Below are 16,036 nucleotides of genomic sequence, written 5' to 3'. Positions count from 1 at the left end.
CCTCAGATATGGCCAGAATATATATTATCAATCATACACTGATTTCAACTATATATGTAAATATGTAGACTCTACCATATAACCAGGACTCAATCTTCCCCACAGACCACAGGATGAACTTTGAACGTCTCACAAACAGAGCTTGTGGACTTTAAAAAAAGAAACAAAACTACACATTTTCTTTATCTCTTCTGGAGTCCAAATCAACTTCTTGTTATTGTTGTTTTCATACCTTCACACTCTTCTCTTAGATGGATTCGAAGGCTGATTAACAGTCGAACAGACCACAATGCAAATATCGCTTTCATGGCTGCAACCATCATCATACCAGAATTTTGGTCCTAAATGAAGCAAGGGTTTATGGGCTTTCACAACTCACCTGATGTGGGAATGGAAGGAGGTGCCAGACACCCATTCCGCATATCCCACTAGACATCAACTGAGAGTTCAGATCTAGAACTGAAGTTTCCACATTAGGAAATCATGGCTTAAAAAAATGAGCATTCTAACTTAGAAGCAACTAGGTTTAGTTGGGCATTGTTTAGAATATGCAGGAGAAAAAAATATTGGGGTATTAAAACAAAATTACATACTTTCTCCATTTTCTTTCCATTATTTGAATAATGAAGAATCCATTCATTTTTCACAAGAATAAAATAGCAAGAAGATGAGAGTGGTTGAGGGGCCAAAGGAGGGAGAGCGGGGTGAAATGATTGGAGACCAGCTATTATAAGATCAACGTTTCTACAACTAAAAAATTGGTGGCCCTATTTGAAAATGACCTAAATTCATTCCTCAGTCAGTAGACAAAACTGTTTGTATTGGATTCAAACACAGAGCTCAGAAATTAAACATCAATGAACTAACCTAGTTTCACCTAACCCATATTATTGTACATTTAGCACACAAACATAATTTTCAAAGTAATTTGTGGTTTTACAATCCAAATATATTTACATGAAAATAACTAAGAAACACAACAAAATATACAATATAAATACCACTGATGTACAAGATATTATTCTATTTTACAAACCTATACAGCAAATATTTTGCTTAGAATTATCTTCACAGTTTCAAGAAACACAAAGGTGGGATTTATAGTCAGGCAATGCTGAAGTATACTCAATTCTGTCAAATCTGGACCGAATGCTATATATACAAAATATTTTGAATAATTACAAAAGTGATCATGAAGTGAGTTATCTGGATTTTTAGAGGGAAACTAGATTTTCTGTTTCATTTGTAATCTGCACTGCATGAGTACTTACATTTGAGTGCAGGCATCATTGTAGTACATTGAGGTCCTAGGGGAAGGGGCTCTTACCCTCTCTGTACTGTTCAGACATGTGGAAAAAGTGTCAAAGTTCAGAAGCATGTTCTTTGTTACTGAACACCAGATGAAGTGTACACATCCTGGGATTCTGTATTCATGACTGTCCTGGTTAATTTTTGTTTTCAAACTTGCTAAAAATTTGACTTAAAATCAACATCGCCTCTTGGGAGAAAATTCAAGTAACTTTATCACTTAATATTCAAGAAGACCAAATTACCTTCAAGGTTTGAGTATTGGATTCTGGAGTGTGGTAGAACTGGCCTTTTTTTCAAACCAGGTTAGGTGAACCTTAGGTGGAGCCACTCATGTGATATCTATTTGATATTACTATCACCATGTTAATTAATATCAGCTAATTGCCATCTTTAAAAGTTTAGTTTTCCATTGCTTTTGTAATAATATTGTCACTGAATGCTGGGGGTTGTCAAGCAGGATCCACTCTGCCTATCTCCAGTTGCCCAAACTTCTGCATTTTTCGGTGCAGCGGGGATCCTCAGCACGGGGAGGAGAATGAGAAGGAGATTTGCTCCCACCCCAGCTACTTTTCCTTACCTCCTTGCAGCAGGTTTTAGTGTAACACAGGCAGATACTGAGGCCTGTTGAGAACTCTCATGGTAGTACTCTCAGCTGTAGATGGCACGTGACACACCGAAACCCAAGAGCAGAGGAGTGTGAAAATGTCTTGGAGAAAGAACTTAAAACTCTTAAAAGTCTAATTTTAAACAAAATATTGAAAAGCATGTATTTTTCAATTCAAAAATATCATCATCTACCAACATTTTGCAACTTAGAAAATTTTTTAACTATTATTTCATTCAGGCTACAATGTCAATAAATAATAGAGGGAAAATCAAAATGTTAGCCAGGCTAACCTAACAACTGGACACAATAAAGTGTTATTGGAGAGGCCCATTATATATGGAGGTTGAGGTAGGGCATAAAGATAGAAAATTATCATAAAATGGCAAGATCAATTAAAATGTAAAAGTATAATAATTAAACAAAAATAAGAGATTATGCTAACTGGGGCTAATATTTTATGATCCTTGATTTCAACTGAGCAAAAAAAATGAAAAACGAAATCACTGTTTTTTTTCCCCTGAAATTGAATAACAAAACGCTTTTTTAAATCAAAATGTTCAAGAAATCCAATACTCTAACCATTCCATGTTATGTTAAAATTACAATGTTAGCCTTGCATTTCCAAAATGTGGAGCTAATTTGAGCCTTGAGGCTACTTGGGCCAGGATTGCCACGTAGCCAGATCAGGAAAGTCAGGTGTATCACAAGATATCTTATCATATAAAAATATACAGTTTTTAAACCTTACAAATATATCATTCAGCAAATTGCTACACAACAGTATGTTCTGAAGGAATGACACAGTTATGATTATTGAAACAAACAAAAGCATGTATTAAAAGATGTGATTGAGTTGTTCAGAGCTGGCCCGGCTCAAAGTGCAGCACCATCCATGATAAGATACCTTGTATCAAGTTAACTTTGTTTTAAAACTTCCCCACGCTTTATTCCCTTTGCTTCCTGCAGGTGCCAAACCTAGTTGAGGTATATCCCTATAGACATTAGCTGCTCTCCAGTACCATTTGACAATCTGATAAATAATGAAAATTTTAAAAATGCAATTTTATAGAATTGTAAGATGTCACTTATAACTACAGACAAGAATTAGGTATTATTCTGTCCGTCATTTTAGTAAAGATGTTAACTTGATAATGACACACAAGCACATTTGGGATTTTGTATACTATTATCAATTTATGAATTACTATTCAGCTGTTGATGCTTTGAATTTATTCAATATTCAGTTTTGGAAGTTTGCAAGACAACCTTGGAAAATTACTTCAGAATAACAAGCTGCCAAACATTTCAGTTAACTTCTCAACTACTGCCCTGAGGTAATGGCTGTATGATTTCAACTTTGATTCCTTACTTTCACAATGTGAGCCTATGATTTGGATCTCCAAAATAAAAATCATTTTAGATATCTCAGTTGAGTCTGATTATGGCTTAGCTTAATGTTCACACAAGTACCTTACACCATAGAATGCTGGTGATGAATAGTTGGAAATCCAATTGATTTCCTTTAATGTACACTCATTGTTCTTCTTGCTGACATAGCAATAGTAAACAAAGACTAGTTTAACATTTTTTACTTCTGTTTTCCTCACCTCTCCTTGAAGGCAGCTACTCTTGGAGAGTTATGGTTTTACAAAGGCTACTGACTTTCCGGTAGCTCACTTAAGTAACTACATGTAATAGGATGGCTTTTCAGATAAATACTGAAGGTAAACACTCTACAGTCAATGAAGAAAAAACCTCTTTTGGAGGACCACATTTCTCAAATTTAAGAAAGAGCAGCAGCACAGGGGCAATTGTCCAAATGTTTCTCTTCTGTGCCATAATCATCTACAGTTTTATGATGCCCTCCTATAGCAAAAGGCAGAGAGGAAGGAAGGGAATAACTGGGTTTCTAGAGGGGATCATGAAAACCTAATCTGTGGCAATATTTCTAAATATCTTATTTAAAATGTTTAATTGTAAGTTTTAGTGAAGACTTTGACTTAGCAAAACAAAATTGCCTTAATTAGTGAGAATCTATTCATTAAAATCTTGACTTGCAATGTTATTATAATCTTATTTATAGAAAATTTATTAACTTCAAATTTACTTTAGCCTAATGAGTCTTCCATGGAATTTCTGAGAGATAATCTGGAACATGGGTTGATGCCTCACTTCTAAGATGATGCTGCACTTAACTTGGGCAGTTCCTTTAAGGTTATGTCTCTGGCACTTCCTGGAATGAAGGAGTCTAAATAGGCATGTCCTGAAATCTAAAAGAGTGTAATTACTGGAGGAATATTATTTCTGTCAGCTGCTCCCTTTGATTTATTTCTCCTCTCTCTTCCTTTTTGGTTGCTTAATCCTATTCCTTAACCTGCATGTACATTCTCAGTTGCTGTTAGGACAGAGACTTGGTTACCAAAGTGAAAATAGGGGGAAATTACTATTCTGTTTTGTTTATACTTTGACATTAATTCTTTGACATTAATACATATATTCATTATTCTTTCCCTTCTTTATTTAGTGAACTTTGTATTTGTAAAGAAAAGTATCATTAGCAATGTTGAATGGAACACTTGCTCAGTTCCTGCTATCAGTTTAAATGTTTGGTAAAGTAAAACATCCTCAACACTACCCTAACAATACATCTTAGTCCTATCTTCAGAGCATAACTGTTTCTGCACCAGTGTCATTTTTCTAGTTCTTAGTTTTTCTACCATTTTAAGAAAGAATTAAAGAGGGAGCTGGGAAGTTTTACAAGGGAAGGATTACTATGCTGCAACAAAAGACAAAGGAATAACCAATTAGATTATAAAAGATTTTGACAAGAATGGATATAGGGACAATATTTCCTCCTGTGGGGAAAACATAACTAGAAGCTATCAACATAAATGATCAAGAAATCTAATAGGAGAATTCATAATACTTACTCACAGAATGACCACAACAACATATAAGTTACAAACAGTGATGAAAATATGAAACTCTTTAGTATAGGGAGTGGTTGAAGTGAACAGTACAGATACAGTTAATAATAGGCTAGATAAGTAGACGAGGAGAATGAAATACAGGGTTTTGCTGATAGTTTTAATGAGGAAAAACGAGACGAGGCTCAATTGGAACAATAGCATTGACATGGACTGGTTTAGTCAAATGACCTGCCTCTTATTATTTTGTGCCTAGTATGAATTTTTTTAAGATTGTCCAAACTAAATTCATGGATTACTCTTAAGTAAGAGATGGGAAATTTTCATCATATGTCTAAACTGGATTTAAACCAAAATTCTAGAAGTCAAGGAACAGCATCTATTTCCAACTCCACCCACAAGCTAGAAATTTCATGCTTAGATTTAAAAGATTCTTTGTGTTCTATCCAAAGATCTTATATCTAAGTTTCTCCTAGCTTATTTTCCTCCTCTGTCTCTTTTTGTTTCTCCATTGTGCTGAGTGGCTTTCAGGTGTACAACTGATAGTTCTCTCTCTATAAGGAAGTATTTTCAGTTGATGTTTTTTTTCCCAATTTTATTTCATGTGTGATTTCATGATTCTTGCATCAACAGCCTCTGGCACTTTGCTCAAATAACCATTTGCATTGTGTAAACTCAAACAGTTTAGGTGTCAGGAAACATTCAATCATGCCTCACAATTAATGTTCCAATACTTTCTAATAGGAATTACTGAATAAGACTAAACAGGAGTAATCAGTTTGATCTTTTTCCCTAGTTTCAGAGCATTTCCTTGGTTGCAGTAGCTTTGTTACAGAAGAGTTGAACCACCAGAAATTAGGAGTAAAATCTGCAATCTTTCTGCATCTATGACTGTATTACATCCCATGGTGCACATTCCTACTTAAGACATCGGGAAAGCTCTGACCAATTACTTACCAAAAAATAATCAACTTTTATTTGGTAAAGAAATGTATGCTCAGTAAACAACCACATTGTAACCTCTCTAGTCTGGAATTATTGACATCCACAATAATAGTTGTCTTAAATTTGTTTTCAGCTGGTCCCACAGTTCTCTGACTTAGCAATAGGCCTGGAACCCATTGGGGCGCTGCTGCTGAAGTAGACAATGCATCCAAAGAGCTCATCATAGAATCACAGATCCTCTACACTGTGGAAACAGACCTTTCAGTCCAACATGTCCACATTGACTCTCCGAACAGTAACCCACCCAGACCCATCCCCTTTACCCTCCTGACTAATGCATTCCCTGAACAACATGGGCAATTTAGTATGGCCAATTCACCTAACCTGCACATCTTTGTGATTGTGGGAGGAAACCGGAGCACCCGGTAGAAACCCAGACATGGGGAGAATGTGCAAACTCCACATTCCACACAGTCACCCAAGGCTGGAATTGAACCCATGTCCCTGGTGCTTTGAGGCAGTATTGCTAACCACTGAGCCTCCATGCCGCCCCAAACTTCTTCAACCTTTGGTAACATATTTAATTGAAAATTTCCTCTGGCTGCTTCAGTTTCCTCCTACAGTCTAAAAATGTGCAGGTTAGGTGGATTGGCTATGCTAAATTGCATAGTGTCCAAGTATGTATAGGCCAGGTGGGTTAGCCATGGGAAATGCAGAGTTACAGGGATAGGGTAGGGGTTTGGGTTTGGGTGCAACAGTCTTTGGACAGTCAGTGTGAACTCAATTGGCCGAATGGCCTGCATCCGCACTGTAGGGATTCTATTTTCTAAGTGCCATGTGAGTCCAGGATGTTTGTATGCAGACTGAGATGGGCAAATCTTAATTCAGTTGCTGACTGAAAATGTGTCCAGAGCGCAGGAAAAACTGTGACAGCTGAGTTGGGAAGCTGAGGGCAGCTTCAAAATTTGTTGTGTTTTTTTTCCCAGTCTGCCTTTTGAATAAACATCTTAACCCAGCAGATGACTTCGAATTTCAGGCTGGCAACCAAGAGTGGTGAATGTGCTTGTTTGCCTGATTGTGTGAACAATAGAGAGAGAGTGAGAGAAATGAGAGACATTGTGTGAGAGAAAGTAAGAGAGAGTGAGACAGAGAGAGTGAGAAAGAGAATGAGAGTGAGCAAGAGTGAGACAGAGTGACAGAGAGAATGAGAGAGAGTCAGAGAGAGAATGAGAGTGAGCAAGAGTGAGACAGAGTGACAGAGAAAATGAGAGTGAGAGAGACAGGGTGCTATATTTGTGTTTGTTAACGCAGGATGTTATTTAACCTTTGACAGTGTTCATTGTTTTATCAGGACATATTTTCAATTAAATAGTTTTAAAAATGAGCATTTTTGTGTCTTAACACTCGCTTTGGCATGTTTTAATATCACAGGTACATATTTCTATACAGATCATAAACTTGTGGTTTGGCATTTTAACATTAAATTGTAAATTTTAAATCCAGAAATGCTTTGATTGCAAGTATTCCAGGCTAGAGCAATTACGTTGTATAAATATAAGGAATATCCATCTTAAAATAAGAAAAGAAAAATGTTTTTTTGTTAAAGTCTTTGTGGTATTTAGAACTTTTAAAATAAAAGAAATACAGTTTGGCCTGATATAGACAACAAATACAAAAAATTGGCACAATGGGCATACTAAAATATATCCACATGGCTGATACATGCAGAATGTATATATCAGGCTAGAAACTGCTACAGGTGATTTCAGCAAACAGATGCTTATTATACTCACACCAAATTCTATTCCTGCTATTTTACACTATCCTGCTTTGAGGAACTAATTTTCCAGGTTGCAACATTAGCCTAGTGTGAAATCTCCACCCAACAGCTTACTCTTCTGATTGATGCTATGTATATTCTTTTGTAATGTCTAGTAGCCCCTCCTCTCTTTCAACTTTAATTTTATCTGGTTAAAAGTCAACCATAATTTTATATGAGAGAAAGATGAAAGAAAATCTCAGAGAGTTACTTTCTGTGCAATATACTCAGTCCCATCTCTTATGGAGAAGTATAGAATCTTATTTACAGTACAAGAATGCTAATCATTTGTCTTAATTGAAACCTGTATTTCCATCAACTGCCTTCACTGTCATCCTGACCCAACACTTCAGTGAATGTGGGAAGGTTGCATTGTCTTAGAGCATCCCCATTCATTTCTGTGGTAAGAAGAACTTTAAACCAATCTGGGAAGTGGTCTATTGCATTTTACCAATGGTTACTGCATTTCTAATGGCATCTAACCCTACTAAAATTAATAGCTCATTCAGTTCCACTGAAAGACCATCAACTTGAAATGTTAACTCCATTTCTCTCTCCACAGACGCTACCTGGCCAGCTATTTACTTCTAGTATTTTCTGATCTTATTTCAAATTTCCAGCATCTGCTTGTAGTGAAATAAATGGAGCTGTGGTAGCAGCCAAGCTTTCATTGATTTTGTCCTGGAGGACAGCCTGAATTGGAGGCTCCTCAAGAAGGAAGAAATTACATGTTATTTTAATACTAATCAAATATATCATTATCACTATATTTCCCAAGATAGAGATTGGAGTGATATAAAGCAGGTACTCTCCTCTTGATTCTTTTCTTTCTCTTTAATTTGGTTATAATCAGAAACAATTGCTAGGTTAGTGACAGTTTCTTGTTACACACCAGCGGGAAACTGGTCTTTGAAGAATTCATGGCATTTAGGGTATAGCTGTCAGAACAAGAAATAGACTTGAACCCTAATTCCAACAAAGCAGGAAATATATAATTTTGGTCTCTTGTTGGATTGAATTCCTTCATATGAATTTCATTCTTCTATTTCCTGGCTAAGGTGCCAGTCATTTGACCTGTTCCCATTTAATGTCAATATCAATTATGTGCATACACCAAGAGGTAAAAGGGCATCTGGGTTGCTGGCTCCCAATTTCACCCCTTACCTCATCTCCAAGATTAGAGTTCTGCCATGAAATGAATCACAAATGCAATGTTCAGGTAGACCATGAATTAGCAAGCTGAACACATCAAAACATCGTGCTACAAAACAGTAACTTGTTCACAATGTTTCCAAATATGCCTTGTCAAATGTGATACTCGAATAAAAGTTTTAAATGTCACAGAAACTCCTTATTCTGACAAACTGTAACTTTATTACTTTAATTAACCCTTAGTCCAGCTAAGATAATGTTACCAGTCTCTACTTACGCAGCTATTGACAGGTTGGCAGCTGACAATGGACTCACTTCTGCTACTTCCTTGGCTTTCTGCAGTGCAAGTTTCTGATTAGCAGCTTCCTCCTCTTCTTGTTCATCCTATTACGACACATTGAAAGCTCTGTGAGAAACTTAAATAGGTAGCTAGGAAAGGGGGCGTTGTTGCATTGCATTAACTGTTACAAGTGGTGATAATGTGTGTACTACAGGTCTACTTTTAGCTATTTCAATGGAATCTACTCAATGTCACAAACTATGGGTTAGAAGTTTATCCTTGAACTCTGGGTTTGATTCCAACTAAAATATTGGTTAGAAAGTCTTTCAATAAGCTCAACCACTAAAGTGAAACAGGCCTGATACAGTTTCAGTGTAGTACTCAGTAGAAATCATACCTCAACTCAAAACTACCATAAGGCTACCCAACTTGTCAAAGGAATAAAAAGTATCATAGTGCTGCATAAAAGCTCTGTTTCAGGAAATGCATTGGTTGGAGTAAAGGAGAAGAAATTTTATACAGCACGCTCTGGTATAATGTGTATTTCATCAATACAAACTAGCTTTAGCATGATTGACAAATTGTGGATGCTGTTTGGATAATGCAAACTTTCTACTGAACAGGTATAGTGATTTTCTATAGCATGATGCTACACAGGAACGCAACTGTCGCATTATACTAGAATGCACAGTCGTGCATTGGGCTTGGTCTGGGAATGCATGATGTTTACACTGGCTATATAAAATGGAAGGTGTGCTTTCTCAGCACCACGTTTGCTTTCACAAGCATGACTTGCTAAATAAAACATTTTTATTTTACCTTTGTGAGTTCTTGTGCATTGGCAAGGTTGTCCACAGCGATGGCCAAGAATACATTCAGCAGAGTGTCTGGTTACCAAAATGAAGGTAATAAAAGACAGTGAATGTACACAAAAACTCTAAAATGATCATATATTGGTAGATGGGGAGAAACAGTTCCCACTGGTGGCAGGATGGCAATCCAGTGGACATAGATTTAAGGTAAATGGCAGAAGAAGCAATAGTGACATGAGGAAAATCTTTTCACGCATCAAGTGTTTGGGGTCTGGAATGTACTGCCTGATAGTATGGTGGAGGAAAGGTGAAACAAAAATTGCAACAAGGAATTGGATCATTATCTCAAAAAGAAGCAAATTAGGCCTAAAAGACGAAGACAGAAATGAAATTAGGTGAGGTTCTCCTTCAAAAAGATGTGCTGAATAGCCTCCTTCTGTGCTATAATGATTCTACGGTTCTTTCATTTAATTGGGAAAAGGCAAGAAATTGGCACCAGGTTAAAATGCTCAGACAGTCAGAGCAGACATAACGTCATAGAGACATACAGCACAGAAAGAGACCCTTTGGTTCAACTCATCCGTGCTGACCAGACATCCCAATCTGACCTAGTTCCATTTGCCAGCATTTGGCCCTTATCCCACTAAACTGTTTCTATTCATATACTCGTTCAGATGCCTTTTACATGTTGTAATTACACCCGCCTCCAACACTTCCTTTGGCAGCTGATTCCATACACACAACACCCTCTGCATGGAAAACTTACCCCTCAGGTTATTTTTAAATCTTTACCCTCACACCTTAAACCTACGCCTTCCAGTTTTTTTACTTTAGGAAAAAGACCTTGCCCCTCATGATTTTATAAACCTCTATAACTTCAACCTTATAAACAGCTTATGGGGAGTTGGAATGTGAGGTAACCACTGCAGAATTCACAGCCTCCAACCTGCATTTTATATAGCTCGTCCTATGATTATTCTGGTCAATAAAAGTCATTGTTGCTGGGGATTTGAAAAGCAAAGGTAATTGATTGGATTATCTCTTGCTGATGATAACATTTGTGTATTACCAATGTTAAGTTACAGGGTCAAAGATAAAGCAGCTGAAGATAGTTGGGCCAAGTGCTGAGGAAGTCCTGCAGTCATGTTCTGGTGCTGAGATGATTGTGTTTCACTTACTATCATCATTTTCCTTTCTTTGAGGGATGGCTCCAACCAGTGTCAGAATATTCCTTTTGACTTCAATTTATTTGGGGCTGTAGACCTACACTTGTTAAAATGCCAACTTGTGTTCACGGGCAGTTACTGTCCCCTTATTTCTGGATGAAAGTGAGCACTGCAGATGCTGGGGATTGGAATCAAGAGTGTGGTGCTGGGATAGCAAAGCAGGCCAGGCAGCATCCAAGGATCAGGAAAATCAATATTTCGGGCAAAAGCCCTTCATCAGGAAGGGCTTCCTGATGAAGGGCTTTTGCCCAAAACATCAATTTCCTGCTCCTCGGATATGGCCTAACCTGCTGTGCTTTTCCAGCACCACACTTTTGACCTCGTTTCTGGAGTTCAGCCCTTTTGTTTGGAACAAGGCTGCAATGAGGTCTGGTGCTTCTGCCATCATCAGATCGAAATATAATTGCTATTATTTTTCTCTAATTTAGAAGAATATCAATTTGATATCAAGCATATGATGCATGTGGCTTGTCTAATAAACTAACCGATAAGATTTTGAATTTCAAAATTCAACTTTAACAACAAATAGAATGTGCACCATCATCTTTCCATGATGTGGAGATGTCAGAGTTGGACTGGGGTGGACAAAGTCAAAAATCAAACGACACCAGGTTTATTTGAAATTGCAAGCTTTTGGAGCATGCTATGATAGGGTAGTATAAGACACTATTTATAAGCAAAAATTAACTTTAAAACTAGCTTTGCACGTTGAATCCTTTAATTGGTTAGGAAGCCGATTGCTAATTAAAATGCAAAACCCAGATTCCTTTCAAGTCCCTAGATAGTGAAAGGTTTTATCAATGAACAAGAGGTAACACAGGTTAGACAATGCACTTTAGGTGTGAGGTCCTCTTAAAACATAGGCAGATTTGAAGCGGGACCTCACACCTAAAGTGTATCAGTTTTATCCTTTTCCATAAATATTTTACAACTAATAGAAAATTGATCACTTGCCCAGTAGTGCCATCCCCTCCTCAACTGACATTTTAGTCACTTGTCCTGCGTTAATCTCCAATGGAAGATCAAGTTTTGCACCTTCTTTAGTGCGTACATCCACATATTGAATAAAAAGTTTTCTTGTACTCAATTAACAAATTCCTCCTCATCCAAGCCCCTAACACTATGACTGTCTCAGTTTGGATGTTTGGAAAATTGAAATCCCTTACTGGTTACAACCCAGTTATTAGAGTCATAGAGATGTACAGCATGGAAACTGACCCTTCGGTCCAACCAGGAACTTAACAAGAGCCAATCTTATAGCCCAGTGGTGTGGCAAAGTGGGACATTCAACCTCTATAGGAGCACATAGGCATTTCTGCAGGTGACTCCAGGATGGAATGTTGCCTCCTTGGTTCCAGGGACAAGGATGTCATAGAGTCATAGAGATGTACAGCAGAGAAACAGACCTTTCGGTCCAACTCATCCATGCTGACCAGATATCCCAACCCAATCTAGTCCTACCTGCAGGACCTGGCCCATATCCTTCCAAACCCTTCCTATTCATATTCTTACAGGTTTTGGAGGTCTCCTTACATATTTGCTTCTCAGGTTCTCACTGACTATTGGGGGGCCTATAATAAAATCCCAACAAGGTGATCATACCATTCTTATTTTTCAGTTCCACCCATATAACTTCACTGGATGATCTCCTTGGATTATCCTTCCCAAGTACAGTAGTAATGTTATCCCTATTTGACTAAAAACTTTATCTCTCTCTCTCTCTGTCAACACAAATGCTGCCAGATCTGCTGAGCTTTTTGCACACTTGTATTTTTTAAATTTCAGACTTCCAGCATCTGCAATATTTTAATTTTAATTTAATAAAGCAGATATTTTCTTCTTTCTATTAGCTTGCACTATGGTATACCTCTTTTTGTTGTAAAAAGGAACAAATTAGAACCCAGGTAACTTCCCTTAGGAGATACAGGTGTATTCTGAGCCACTCAGACCACTTTCCAACAGCTGATTTCAGAATGTCTTGGATGCAAATCTCAGTACAATAACCAATCAAATGTAAATTAGTGTCAATATAGGAAGTTGAATTTAAAACAGGAAATGCTGGAAATATTCACCACAATGGGCAGCACCAGAACTTATGTAATTGTTTCAGGTCAATGACCTTTCACTGGAGATGTGATTAAAAAGTTTTGACAACCAATTTTGCAATCGTGCAATGGATATTATACATCACAGGTACAACCATTGGAGATATAGGAGAATACAACTTCAATAAACAGGTCACCTCATTCTTATTGTTTGCAAGATAAAATGGAACAAATAACATTATTGGTCCAAACTCTGTTCATCAGACAGAATAAACTTTGTAAAGATCATGGTTAAGAGTAGAAGGGACTACATAATATATTTTTTGATTTCTTAAAAGATCTGTTATAAAGCACAAATACGGAAATCCATCACAGAACATTTCTAATATCTGGAACCGTGGGCGGCACGGTGGCACAGTGGTTAGCACTGCTGCCTCACAGTGCCTGTAGACCCGGGTTCAATTCCCGACTCAGGCGACTGACTGTGTGGAGTTTGCACGTTCTCCCCGTGTCTGCGTGGGTTTCCTCCGGGTGCTCCGGTTTCCTCCCACAGTCCAAAGATGTGCGGGTCAGGTGAATTGGCCAAGCTAAATTGCCCGTAGTGTTAGGTAAGGGGTAAATGTAGGGGTATGGGTGGGTTGCGCTTCGGCGGGTCGGTGTGGACCTGTTGGGCCGAAGGGCCTGTTTCCACACTGTAAGTCTAATCTACAAAAAATCTAAGAAGAATTATTTCAGATTAACATTTGGATAGACAGCTACGGGGTGATCTGACTTATTACAATAATGACTTTTGGGATAAAGCTGATAAAGATTCAGAACAAGAAGATCAAAAGAAAATACAGAATTTCCATTGGAATATCAAGAGTTCTACAAAATATGCAGTATTCACGAAAGCCACTAGGGTCCTATAACTTGCTCTAACCAACAAGGTGTGTCCATGTTCCTGTTGGAACTGTGCCAAAAAAACTGATATTCAAAGGTTCACATTTGAAATGACAAGGATACAGTTTCCAAAGAGAGTCAGAACAATGAAATAGACTGAAGAAATCATCCCTCTGTTAACACCGCCCTGGGATTCTATCCCATCATACATCACAACATTCCAATCTTCACCAGTCAGAATCTAAAGGGAAAAAACATAACATTCATCTACTTAAAATATATTTTTATTTCCCATTGCCAACTCTATTTACAGGGCAGTAAAGTTTTGCTGGTACGCAGTTCATTCTTTGGAGACAGCAGCATGAAAGAACCCCTTCAAATGCCCAACTATCAAATTCTTAAAACATTCTGGCAAAATCCAGCAATTTAATATAATATTCATTTTATTTAAAAGATATGTCTTCGAAGGTCACAAGCTGAGCTGCTCAAGCTACGTAACTTAGTTTGAACACCATACCATTTTGATTGCCGCCATAGCAATAATTAATTGTGAAGTGCTTTGAGACAGCATGCCAAAAGGACTTAATAGCAATATTGCACTCCTATACATTGACTTTTCAAAAATTAAATTTTTTTAACTGTCTTCTTTACTTATTTCAACTGGATGAGTGGAATATTTCAACAACATGTCTTACCTGAAATACAGTCATTATTGCTGCAGGGAAAGTATCAAAGTTGGTGGAGGGTGTGCCAGCTTCAAAATTAAATCTGTAACATTTGAAAAAAAAGGAAGCTTTGAATCAAAACTATGTATTTCTCTTGATTTCATTCAAAACCAAATTATGGTTTCTTTTCAAATGCTTCCCCTGCCCTTAAATGAGAGCACTGATCTCTCCTGTCAGTTGCAATTACATCAAAAATCCTTCAATGTCTTTCTTAAATAGTAATTCTTTATTCATGAAAATAGACAGTGAAAGACAATTTATTTGCAGATCAAGGAAGTTATCATGAAGCAACGCTGACTTTGTTTTTCCTGCATACAGACTTTCTAGCTGATGAGAAATAGAGATGGGCTTTGCTTGTCATAGATGTAAACTATTATATCCCAAAATTAAAAATCACACAACAACAGGTTATAGTCCACCAGGTTTAATTAGAAGCGCTAGCTTTCGGAACGACGCTCCTTCATCAGGTGGTACTATCCCAGTTACTGTCGCTGCTGAGACATGCAAATTCTGACAAAGAATAGACCTATGACATCTGACTGAAAGAATAAGCATTGCATACATCAAGTAAGTAATCAGGCCATAAAGCATCCTGTTATTTTTAAATCCTCTCCTTTCATGTAATGTTTAAAAACAGCAGACATGATATGCTCCAGATTTCTTGCACTTTTATAGACAACCATGAGAGTTAGAGCATGCCACTTCTTTTTGTTCGGTCTTTGTTGGAATGCTATTTTTCCTCATAGATTCAAATTAATACTAAAATATTCCATATATGCTCAGTTTTACTGTGACAGACATGTAACACTCCTGGCAAGGAGTCAAGGCTATCAGTCAGATAGCAAGCGAAAGAAAACTGACAAAACTTAGAGGAAGAACCAGGCATATAATTACACTGTAAAGCTACTGAATGATCATTTCAGAGATTAACATTCTACAGCACTGTTTAAGGAAAACAGACTGCAACATAAACTAATTCCAGCTTAGAAACCATCTGATGAAGGAGCGATGGTCCGAAAGCTGGTGCTTCTAAATAAACCTGTTGAACTATAACCTGGTGTTGTGTGATTTTCAGTTTAAAAAGATTTCTCCTTTGTGAGTTCTCGAACTTTTATGCTCAGCTGTGTTTGAATCATCTCAGAGAAAGTGAGGTCTGCAGATGCTGGAGATCAGAGTTTTAAAATGTGTTGCTGGAAAAGAGCAGCAGGTCAGGCAGCATCCAAGGAGCAGGAGAATCGACGTTTCGGGCATAAGCCCTTCTTCAAGAATGAGGAGGGTGTGCCAAGCAGGCTAAGATAAGGGAGG

At 37.5% G+C, this 16,036-nt stretch overlaps 1 protein-coding gene across 1 annotated transcript in view; it reads right to left on the bottom strand.

Annotated features, from left to right (window-relative positions):
- LOC132835847 (voltage-dependent P/Q-type calcium channel subunit alpha-1A-like) overlaps window positions 1-16,036 on the bottom strand; it is a 518,300-nt gene that overhangs the window by 198,355 nt on the left and 303,909 nt on the right. The window contains exons 17-20 of the mRNA XM_060854942.1: window positions 14,702-14,774; window positions 14,130-14,247; window positions 9,861-9,928; window positions 9,039-9,145 (exon numbers count right to left, since the gene is read on the bottom strand). Coding sequence (XP_060710925.1) covers window positions 9,039-9,145; window positions 9,861-9,928; window positions 14,130-14,247; window positions 14,702-14,774 — 366 coding nt within the window. The remainder of the gene's footprint in view (window positions 1-9,038; window positions 9,146-9,860; window positions 9,929-14,129; window positions 14,248-14,701; window positions 14,775-16,036) is intronic.

This window comes from Hemiscyllium ocellatum, chromosome 45, assembly GCF_020745735.1.
Source record: "Hemiscyllium ocellatum isolate sHemOce1 chromosome 45, sHemOce1.pat.X.cur, whole genome shotgun sequence".
NCBI classification, from domain to species: Eukaryota; Metazoa; Chordata; class Chondrichthyes; order Orectolobiformes; family Hemiscylliidae; genus Hemiscyllium; species Hemiscyllium ocellatum.
Note: the sequence above shows the minus strand (reverse complement) of the source record. Positions and strands in the feature narration are given on the sequence as shown.